The sequence below is a fragment of the Corvus brachyrhynchos genome, unplaced genomic scaffold (genome assembly GCF_000691975.1).
Source record: "Corvus brachyrhynchos isolate BGI_N302 unplaced genomic scaffold, ASM69197v1 scaffold8, whole genome shotgun sequence".
Taxonomy (NCBI): Eukaryota; Metazoa; Chordata; class Aves; order Passeriformes; family Corvidae; genus Corvus; species Corvus brachyrhynchos.
Genome location: NW_008240031.1, coordinates 16,805 through 28,872, shown reverse-complemented (window position 1 = coordinate 28,872; position 12,068 = coordinate 16,805). Strand labels below are relative to the sequence as shown.

Below are 12,068 nucleotides of genomic sequence, written 5' to 3'. Positions count from 1 at the left end.
GAGCTGGATGCCTGTTTTCAATTAAGCACCATTCTGTGAGAAAGGAAGTGTTCAGCAGCATTATTTCCCATCAGTGTTACCACTGGCTTGTGTACCTCCATATCACCTTCTAGCAGGTACATAGGGTCTAAGGGCTCTGCACATTCTGGAGTATAAACTGAGTAGATGGGCCTGGCTGAAACAGAGATTTGAAAGGTTTGGTCTCAGGAACCTAGCCTGCTTCCTGTACTGCTGATGGTGAATGCTCTTTCCAGTTTGTAAGCAAAAAAATTGCATTATTGAAATACATATCTGAAGAGAAAAGAAAAAAAAGAGCATTATAAGGAGCCAATAGTGATAAAATTTTTAGAGGCAATCTGGCTCTGAAAGTCTATTCAATTATTTTTCGTTTCTGTGTTCCCTTCTGAGGGAAGCATCTGTAAAAGAAGCCTGCCATTTCTACAGGAGTCAAAGGGAGGGACATGGCAAGCCAGCCACAGCAGGCTGCAAGCCCCATTGGAGCCTGAACTGGGAGCCCTGTGACTAGGCCCTGTGGCACCACCTTCAGTGCTGCCCTGGGCACAGGCTGCCCCATCCATGAGGATGAGAACACATACATGAGAACTTCCCAAGAATTGCTGCCTCTAGTACATAATAGTGTGGCACAAAAAAATAGTGAAGACACCAAGTTCCTTACACAAAGCCAAAATGATCCAAAGGCAAGAACAGTGACTTTCCCAGGTCTACTAAGGAATGACAAAGAATCTGACTCAATGTCATTCATTTTTATTTTAGTGAGGGAACAGCAAGACAGATTTTTATTGTAGGTTGACATTATCAACTCTGACCTTGATGGAGTTATGTTGTGTGCAATGCATTTAGTGACATGTTTTGAATGTCAGATACTGCTTTTAAAGAGAGAAGCTTGTTGGGAGGCTACAGGCACCACTACTGGTGTAGCTGGTAGCACAAAGATAGGAAAAATTATTTCCCAAAACTTTGCTGAACCTTTTTACAGGTTCTGTTTAAAATAAAGCCACTTACTTTTCCAACAAAATTCCAATACTTTTGCACCTTTCCAAGAACACATAGTGGTTTAGAGGGCTAATCAGAATTTTACAGTTCAGCATGATACTCAGATCTGGTTTCTAGTGGTCTCCTCCCCAACAAGTTAAATTACAACAGCCATATCTAGTTATTTTAATGCTCTCTAGTGTTGACTTGGATTATATATAGCATGGTATTTGTTCTCCCTCACCAGCTGTATTAGCAATGACTAAACCATTTCTACAGCACTTGCAAAATATCATGAAAAAGCATTTATTTGGGTCATTAATTTTAAACATGTTTGAGGGTTACATTCTTTTCTTTTTGCTCAGCATCTTGCAAGATTAAACTGCAGTCAGATCAAAAAAGATAAAATGATCCAAAAAAAAAGGCCTTACCCAGAAATTTATTTAAATATTGCACCCAGCATGTCAGACCCTTCTCATTCTTCCCCCAGCTCTTAAGAGAGCTCCAGTGCAAAGCCATAACTGGTGATCTATTAACTGGCTTGTACTTTCTTTCCATTTCTGAATCCTGTCTGAAGTGGGGAGAGATCCAATGACCTGATGGAGTTTGCCTGGTGCAAAACATTGTTAACAAACTTTGCAGCCATGCTCACATTTCTGACTAGGGTTCATCTAAATAGGGAAGTAGAGCTTACAGCCGGCAGACCATGTTTTGTCTGCAGTCAGGCTGCAGGAGGCAGGTTGTAAGGCTGATGCACGCTCAGCATTACCTGACGAAATGCTTCATGTGAGAACATACCAATCCCTGCAAAATTCTTGTCATGCTAAATTAAACAAATCTTCCCAATTGAAATAAGTTACACTAGTGACGGCTGGTGTATGAGGTATTTTTCCAACACAAACCATGCTGATTTACAAATCTTGCCTCCACCAATATTGCCACAATATGCACCTGGCATCACTGGAACATTAGCAAGATTCCTTATGCATGTTTAGTGCCTGGCACATCCTTGTCTCCAAACATTATATAGCACAAGCTTGTTAGCTTGCTTCGTATAGAAAATTATGCACCTTACCTCCAACATCATGGAAAAAAATGAAGGAAAAACTGAAGAGGAGAAGATATGGGTAAAACAGCATACACATCAATGGTTTCACTTCTCTTGGTCGGATGTTCCCTCCTTCCCCTGAAACAAGCTGTTTATTTTCTTTCCCAGCTAGCAGTGCAAGGTGCAGTAAGCATGAAGGTATGGTTAGGTTTTCCTGTTAGTTTAAATATGTCAGTCTAAATTGCAGTACTTTCCTGGTTTAGTTTCTTCAAAAATCTACCACATTCTGCTTTGCTGCATGGCCATGCTCAGCAGTTCATAGAATCATCAGTTCACAGAACGGCTTGGATTGGAAGGGACCTTACAAATCGTCCGATTCCAACCTCCTGCTGTGGACGGATATTCCTTCCACTAGACCATGTTGCTCAGAGCCCCATCCAGCCTTGGCTTGAACACTTCCAAGGACTGGGCATCCACAACTTCTCTGGACAACTCATTTCAGTTCCTCACCAACCTCTCTGTAAATTTCTTTCTAAATCTAATTTAAATCTACCCTCCTTCAGTTTAAAGCTATTACCCCATAACCTATCCCTGAAGGTCCTGATAAAAGTCTCCCCATCTTTCTGACCAACCTCCTTCAGGTACTGAAAGGCTGCAATAATGTCACCCTGGAGCCCTCTCCAGGCTGAACAGCCCCAGCTCTCTCAGCTTGTCCTCACAGGAGAGGTGCTCCAGCCCTCTGATCGTCTTCATAGCTTTCCTCTGAACCTGGGCTAAAAAGCAGTCCTTCAGTCTGTAACTATAGGAAGCACAGAGGTAATTCTTTTCAACAAGCGAGGAGCAGATGTCCATAGTTTCAAGATGGATCTGGATTTTGCTAAAAAACAAGACCATCCCTAATGTGATATTAAACAAAGTGAGACTGTAACTTGAGTATGTCCATTTGTGGCATCTTAGGCTTGCCAACTACATATAGATATATTTTCATCACTCATGTATTTAGAAAATGGCAAAACCTTGAGAACAAAAATCTAGGGAAACCCCTGATAATGCAGTACTTAATCATGCTTAAATCCATTAAGGAACAGACACAAACCAACAACAGGTCATGGTTAGAAAGTCTCTCACTGTCACACTATATGCAGAAATATTAGGACTTGTATCACTTATGCTGGACTGAAGACAGCTGTACCTCTTGGCAGATTTCTGTGGCAAATGCTATAAACAAATTCCTACTTAATTTGATTTCTATTTTCATGTACAGTCCTATTACCTACATGCTTGTTTCTAAAACTGAATTTCTGTTGTTTTTGCTTTAGTGTTCTTTGTAGCAAAAGACTGCTCCACAGAATGAAGTTAGCTATTGGTTAGCTAAACACCACAGCCATTTCAGTAGATATGGACACAGTGTAAAATGTGAAAAATGTTCATGCTAGGAGGGATAAAGGATATTTTCAAGTCCTAAATATGCATGATGACTAATCATGTGCAAGAAAGCATGTTTGGAAACTGCATAACAAGATGATGAATAGACCTTCCCCATGTATTTTTTGGAGAATCATTGACTTATTGGGAAATAAAATCTGACAACTTTTTGTGAAACTAATTGTCAAAAATACCACATTCCTAACCAAGATGCCTAGCATACGCTAATGGTAGGAACACCAAAGGATAAGCTAGCTCCAGTTGCTGGAAATTTTCTCCCAAGTCACACATTGCACCAAGCAATAGCTGGTTTTTGATTCCTCACATTCTGAAAACCATACAGACTGTTTTGAAGTCGAATATATAAAAATATAAAATTAACAATTTCAGTGTCCTGAGATACAAAATAATGCTAAGAAAATAGGTTTATAGATAATTCTAGAAATAATGACAAATAGGTGAAAAATAAAAAGCCTGGAAAGATATTTTCACTTTTTTTTCAGGAACTACTGGATGGATGGAGTGGTTCCACATATAAGAATTTATTCAACCTGATAGATACAGTTCAAAATACTAAAATGGGATTTCTACAATAAACTGAACAAAGCAAAGGATTTGTCTGAAAAAAGTTTATTTGAAAAACACTCAACAACTATTAGAAATTATTTTTCCCCTCTACATTAACCTATTTACATATACTATACATATATATATATACCTATATGCACACGCACAAACAGAATTTTAATTTGAATTGTGCATTACTGTAACAGATCCATGAAGCTATGTATCATACAACAACCTGGTTAAAGGTTTTGCATTTCTTGGATATAAGAGTCTTCTTTTTGTCTGCAATTGTGTAAAAATTAAACATGTATCAGACACATTATCTCAATGCATTGCTAGTAATTTCCTGTAGACACTGTTATTCACATTAGTAGTCAACGTAGCCCTTCTACTACTAGTGGTAGACATCAACTGGCCACTGCTGTTACTACTGTTAGGATCAAAAGTCTTTTTACAATTGAAGAGACTGAAAAATTGTCTCTGATACTGAGAAGAAGCATAGTAGTAAATAAAGGGGTCAATGCAGCAGCTAATGCTGCTGATAGAGACACAGAGTAAATAGGCAAAGTAGAGATACTCTAAGCTGTTGTCATATGAAAAATGGATATAATGAATTAAGAGGAGAATATTTGTTGGTCCAAAGCAAATAACGAAAACAGAAAAGACAGCCACGCACAAGAGCAAGGCACGTGTCTTCTTGTTTTGCTTTGCAACAATGGTAGAAGAACTAAGACAGCGAATGATGCACACATAACAAACAGTAGAAATTATGAATGGCACTATGAAAAACACAGAAGAGAAGACAGAGAAGAAGTGAAGGTAATAGCCATGAAGTTCAGATTCTCTTAGCACATCGTGGCAAGTAGTTATATTTAACTTGGGTATTTCCATTGTTTGCTCTCTTAGGAGAAAAGGTATAACCCCGGTTATCGCTACAAGCCATATGATGAAACAAACCAGTGAGGCACGAGTTAGCGTACGCCACCCCAGGGACTGCATGGGATACACCACTGCTAAGAAGCGATCAAAGCTTATACTCGTCATAAGCATTATTGAGCAGTACATGTTGCAAAAGAAGGCAGCAGTGATGAAACGGCACATCTGAGGCCCAAAAACCCAGTCATTTCCAGAAAAGTGATAAACAATCTTAAATGGAAGCACACTAACAAACAGAACATCTGCAAGGGCCAAATTCAGCATGTATATTACAGCTGGCTTTTCAATTTTCATCTTTTTCAGAAACACAAGTATCGCTGTAATGTTCAGAGGAAGACTCAGCACAAGCACTACGGTGTAAACTGAAGGAACAAAACGTGTCAGCCACGGACTAGTGAGGTATTTTGCTGTTTGAACTGACAACATTCGCTGCTCAGGTAGGAATGATCCAGTCTGATTGGTGGCTCCTGGTCCAACTTCCAAGTCGTTTTCAGTATCACCATCAACAGGTATAAGATCATCCCGCTCACTGGGAGAAAAAAACATGGAAAAACTTCTGATGCCTGGTATGCTGCTGTTATTTGGAAAGCCTGAAAAGTAAGAAAGTATTAAGATTAATAAGCCAATATTTAGATGGTATGGAGAAGTGAAAACATCTTTCAAGAAGGAAAACTAAGATTACTTTAGGTAAACAAAGTAATAAGGTTAATTTCTGATTCAAAGCACAGGTTGCCCACAGATCAGCCATTTTATTTTAGCTCCTCCTGCTACAAATTTGGGTAAGATGTCCTCCTTTGTCTCCTATCTCTTAGCTTGAAAGCTTTTATTAGTAGTGATTCTAGCTATACATAAGGATCCAATCTAATCTATGCTCCCTTTAGGCAACTTTAACACAAACACAACAGGAAATTTGCCACCCTTGAACTGTCTAGGCCAGACCCTTCACACATTTTGTAAGAAATGAGATGCTGGCATAAATACTAGTACTCATACACAAAATTCCCACTAGAAGTACTCATCGCCAAAATCACAAAAAGTAAAAGTGCAATTAGAACATCATGGTTTTGAAATATTTCTGTGTGCTCTGGAGACATCTTACTTAACCCTAAGGCTCCCATCAAGAGAGATGGCAGAAGTCTGCATGCAGTTTTCAAGGTAGATGTGGATCAAAATTTTGCTTGTAACAGAGAGGTAGCCACAGATGTTTGTATGGAGAAATATTTTTAAGACTGTCATTTTCAGTTTTGCCTTAATCTGCTTTGGCATAGGATAATTCAAGTGTGCTGTGGGTAGACAGAAGTGAGAAAGTTACAACAACTCAAATAATTGGTCACCTCTTTGGCTGTGCAATTGGTCCTTTGTTGGATCCTAGACAATTAAAATAAAAATGAGGGTGTCTTAGCTCAGATCTGTGAGCTGAAAGTACATGGGAATTATTCACCTGTGTAAGGTGCTGCTTGCTGGAAGCAATTATTTGTTCTATAGTAACTGAAACCAATTTTTTTAACCAAAGCCTCTGAAGGCAGCCAGTTTTCTCCCTTTGTGCACAGGCAGTGAGAGAAGGGCCCTACCCAGCATGGATTTTTGTGAAATTCAGACTTGAATATGGGAGGAGATTAGAGGACTGGTAAGGCAATTTGGTGATTTTTTTTTAAAGCTGCTGTGCTTTATGTACCATGCTGTGCCACAGCAGCATTCTAGGGGCAGAGAGACAAAACAAGGGAAGTGTTTGAGAGAATAGTTTTCATATGCAAAGTGACTAGACTGCAACCTCTGCCGGTCAGAAAACAAAAGATGCTGGATGAGAATCTCAGCCTGGGAGCTTGTTACACAGACTGTAGTAGGAATGATTTAGTTTGAAGCAGAAATTACAGAAGCACACACAGAGATTCAGTGTTTGCACAGAAGGCACTAAACGCATTTATACAAGGGTCTACTCTGTTTTTTTAAAGAGAACATGAACAACAGGCAGAACTATAGAGCCTTAATCTTTAACACTTCTTTAGAAGTTTAGTCCAAGCAGTTGGATGGCTCAAAGAGTCAGCTCCTAGCTTGGTGGTTAAGTTGCAGCACAAGTCCTCTTGTACAACACCTCTAACTTCAGCCTGTGGCTGACATCAGAGTTAGGAGATTTTCTGTATTTAATGATCATTGCAATAGAAGTGTCACAAATGACACCACTGGTCTTCATCTCTTTTGGGAGGATTATAACTATACTTGAATGAAAAGAATCCCCGTGATTTCTTATGCCCAGAAGCTTGTCTCCATGGTAAAGACAACAGTAAAAGTGAAGAAAAAATCTGTTAACTCTACTTACTGTATCTCCAACACAAAAGTTTTATGAATTCAAGACTTTGAATGCTAAGAATATGTATTTCTAAACCAGAAAATAATTGAAAGAGAAGACAGTGATGATTTTAGTCCCCCAAAGGTCTACATGTTCTTTTTGCTTTCTCCATCACTGAAGAACAGTGTGGAGAACCAAACAAAGAGGTGACATGGTTTCATGTGAGGAAGGTATGTTTTTGGGAACACAGATATAAACAGACTTGAAGAGAGGGAAGGTAAAGCCTGGCATTAGGTACTTGTGTTGCCAAGATTATCACTGCATGACATGGTAACTGAGGCACCAGCACCTCTCTCATCCCAGTGTCCCTGAACTTTGAAGGACCTGAGCTGTGCTACAGTTTCACGCTTTAGAGAACTAGCAATCCAACTCAGTAAGAGCCACTGACCCTTAATGACTGAGGTCAAGTCACTTAGCGTGGATGCCCTCGGTGATAACCTGACCACTTCTCATTACTAATTCCTAACTGAGAACAGTATAAAAATAGGCTACAAGAAAAATATGCTATGATTGGGTCAGGTGCCTTTTACTAACTACCAGCCTTTGTCTTAGCTATTGCTTACAATTAATTGAACACTACTGATAATGCTAATTATATCCTGAATTCTTGGAGACATCTTATTTACATCTTTATCAGATGAAAGGATTAGAGTCACTTTTACTCCATTATAAAAATTTTCTAAAAATAGCATCCTATTACAGTAAATTGGAACAAAAAATTTTATAAGTAATTTAAGTTCAGTTAGAATTCTCTGGCATAATACTCTGGTGACAACTAGGTGTTCTTTGTGTAAGCAGAGACTTTCTAAGTTCAGAGTTGAACTCAACCTTCATTCTGTCAACATCACCTCCATGCTTGTGGTGATGCGATGTTTTTATCGTATTTTTGTATGTTCTTTATACCCTAATGGTTCGTCCCTACCTTCCCCACTTCTACTCCCAGTTGGTCTGTCCCAGATCCAAGACGCTCCCCTGGTGCTCCCAAAAATGGTTATCCCCTCCCCTTGTTCTGGCACCTTCCCTATCAACCACCCAACCCCCTCGCGGAGTTCTGGACTGTTCTGTGTCTGTCACCCGAGCCCTCCCTAATTACCCTTCTATGGTCCCTGTCAATCCCCTGAGATATACCCCCCTTGGATACCTTCCCTCTTGGAAATCCCCTAAACCTGGATGCCCCATTGGGGCATGTGACCCCTTTCCCTCCACCCCTCAAGACTATTGGTCCACGTAAATGTCTATCCCTGTCCATATCTCTCCCCCAAAGACCCCTATTGGTCCCCTGTCAGGTCATCCCCGTTGTAACACCTCCCTTTATAAGTTGTTGCACAGATCTGATCAGTGCTTGTGCTCTTTGGACTCCCCTCGGGCAATAAACCTGAAACTGTATCCAAAGGCAAGCCTCCCCACAACTTTCTATCCTCTCCCTCATCAGGGCTGCTGACAGCCGCAGCACCTGGGACTTCATGAGCTTCAGCTCCCCTGGGCAGAGCTGAACTCCAGAGGAGCAGCTTTAAAGCCTCGAGCCTTCAGCTGCTCCCTACTCCTGCCGCACACCACAGGTGCTGGCCAGGCTGAAGATAGCGATCACTGTGATACATGCTGACTCCTGTATGCAGTCCATGTCCCCATCTTTAACTTAGATGACACGAGGTACTACTTGAAAGCCAGCTTTGTGGAAAAATGTAATGAGGCACCACACTTGATATTTCTGTTCCACTTGATAATACAACACATGGTGATCTAAACTTTCTTGATGAAACTAAATTTAATTTGAAAGCTTGACAGCCACGTATTGGTTCTTATCCTTTACCAAGCTGCTGGTATAACACAGTGTCTGTGTAATTCCAGGAAAAACAGTGTGCACTCCATACTTTCTGAAACAGACAGGAAGATAGATACTGTCCTGAGACTTTTCATTCCTTTTGTGTCAGTATTTATACCACAAAGCTGAAGATAAAAGAGATTTATTCACAGAAGAGAACAGGATGAAATTATGTCATATTATTTCAAAAGATCTTCATGAACCTTTACAACAAACAAAAAGGTCAGTACGGGAAACAGACATTACCTTTAAAATGGGTTAGTACAAGACTGCCAATATACAGCAGGTCTACAGAAAAGATTTTGAATGTACTGTTAAATAACTACAACTATACCAGAATCTGTGAAACAATTCCTTCTAACTGTTTTCAAGCTACAGATATCACATGATATAAATGATATCTGTATCTACTTATTCACCACAGCTTACTTATTTTTTAATAATTCAAATAATGTTAGGAAAAGAGAGGTAAAGCTTGTATAATGATTATAAGTGTTCAAAGGGTCATCTTATTTTTCTAGGCTGTCATCCAGTCCAGAAGTAATCAAGCTTGGTGGATTTCTATTTTTATGACTAATAGTAACTCTGTCATGTCAGCAGTGAGAGTAACAGCTCTATCGAAATACCTACAAAATTTAAACATGTATGAAAGAGTAAGATGAGTAAACTATGAACAAAGAAAGAGCAGGATAAAGCATTGAGGTTTTATCCTTGTGGTGTGTGCAGTCAGGACACTAAATGACATGCAGAAAGTCTTTTCTTTGCCTCCAACAAGTACTTCAAAAGGCAAAATTACATAGAATCAGCACAACATTCAAGTTGCCCAGAATGTTCTTTTATTGCCTGTGGTTTTTGCATCAATTCTCCAACAAGGACATAGAGGAATTATGTAGAAAGCTCAGTACGTTTGTGATTGTCTAATTTTAACAATCTACACTCTGCTGTTTTCCATCAAGAACTATAGATATTGTTCATCTCACAATCAGAATACACGTATTCTGCTTACTCCAACGTTTCGGGGTTTTTTTAAAATACAGAGATATGTTGTAATTTCTTTTCATGTCTACTTTCATATGCAAGGAACTACTCTGCATACTATTCTGTGGAAGAATTACAGAGCAAAAATACAGAGCAAAAAAACCCCAATCTTACAAAGCACTCTTGAGCTCCAGAAGAAACTTGAAAAATATTTCTGTAGGTCTATAAATATGGACAAGATGTTACAAACAAGCAGACTTCATATCCCAAGGGATATCTTTGATGTGAGAGACTAAAGAATAGGCTCCTACACAAGCCAGTTAAATATGTTCCTATGCGCTGCTGGACAACAATTAATACTGATTTCTGGGCATTACTGGTGACAGCTGTATACTAGCTTATAACAAAAAGGTTTCTTTTATCTCCCCTGTGTATAACCCAAAGCGATAAGCATCTAGAAGCTAAATTACTCAGTGGCCCAAAATTAGACACTTGAAGGCAGACTGTGAAGTGCATGCCAGACACATTAATCAACAAAATAAGACACAATCTTGTAGGAGTAATGACAGTTACTTGCTTTTATAAAAATAAACACTGAATTGGTTATGAGTCCACATCTCCATTTATACAGAATTCATTATTAGATCACACAACTGATGTAGTAGCAACCTGAACACATTTTCCAGAAATATTGTTTTCTTGCAACTTTTTACTTTCCTTTCTCAACACTTTAACTACATGTGCTGGCTTCAAACAGTGACATCCCTCTATCTTGCCAGCAGTGTCCCAAGGCAGGGAAGTCCACGCAAGTTCAGACCTTAGGCACCTCAGCAGCACCTGGTCAGATAATCTGCAAACACTTAAAATCAACCTACTGCCAAACTAGGGCTTTTTAACCTGTCCACAGGAACAGCACAGGTCAGTAATGTGGTGGTAACTGTGCATACTGGTGGAGGTGGGAAAAGCAGGAGAGAAGCTGCAGGTCCAAGGGCAGAGCAGACCTCAGGATACAACAATACAGGGCCACAGGAATTAAGCACATTGTGGTAAAAACAGGGAAGGTATCTACGACAGTGGGGAAATTATATTCTTACAATGAGAGTGAGCACAAGAAGAGCAGAAGATATATTCAGATGATCAGGTTTTATTAGTTCTGTTGTGCATCAAGTAACTGGAAGAATAGCGCCCAACAGTGCAATCCTTTTCCTATCATTAACATGTATAGTTTATCTTTCACACCACCACTCCCTTCTTTTTAAAAGATATTTTCCTTAGGCTTCCCATATAAACATGATTTTGACAGCTTCATTACAACTTGTCCTTGTGCCAAAATGTTGTCTAGCAAGAATTATTTGTCCTCCCTGATGCTTCCCTCCCAGGATAAACACTAGGTCTATCCCCTTTCAGTTTAGCTCAGTAGTCAACGTGTGCTATGCTCTGAAGTTTCCTCTTATCTGCTCCCCTAATCAGCCCTTTTACATACGTGGGACCTGAGCTTTACTGCAGGCCGTCTCATGGGACTAAGTTATTTCTACAGCAGCACTACCACCACTAGCTGATTGAAAGAAATCTCAAACTGAACCAAGCAAAATAGTAATACGAAAAAGCCCTTTGCTAATCTCTAAATGCATAGCTCTTCATACTGCTGTACCTCTACCATAAACTGTGAGGTTATGTGCATGCCTGTCTTCTCTCACCTTCCTCCTCTCAGAATCTCCATTGTCTAACAAGCTCTGAGCTGGACGGATCCATGGGCTCACCAGTTAGGGTACTGATGATGCTATTAGTGAATAACCCTGAAAGTCATCTACTTGGGGTGGATATTCTGAACTTTTGTGCTGGCAGGTCTTCCGAAATTTGCACCGCCTAGAAATTCAGCTGGCACTCCCTCTTCTTAAGTTGTTAATGAAAGGCAATGCTAGTTTTTTAAGAGAATCCACCAGCAAGTCTCG

General features: G+C 39.7%; 1 protein-coding gene across 1 annotated transcript; it reads right to left on the bottom strand.

Moving 5' to 3' along the window:
• Window positions 1-4,080: 4,080 nt before the first annotated feature.
• F2R (coagulation factor II thrombin receptor) lies at window positions 4,081-6,479 on the bottom strand. Its single transcript, XM_008640931.2, has one exon. The coding sequence runs from the start codon at window positions 5,513-5,515 to the stop codon at window positions 4,358-4,360; it is 1,158 nt and encodes a 385-aa protein (XP_008639153.2). The 5' UTR covers window positions 5,516-6,479; the 3' UTR covers window positions 4,081-4,357.
• Between the last annotated feature and the right edge of the window lie 5,589 nt (window positions 6,480-12,068).

Coding starts and splice junctions, on each gene's coding strand:
- F2R (XM_008640931.2), bottom strand. CDS start 5,515: ATGTTTTTTTCTCCCAGTGAGCGGGATGATCTTATACCTGTTGATGGT.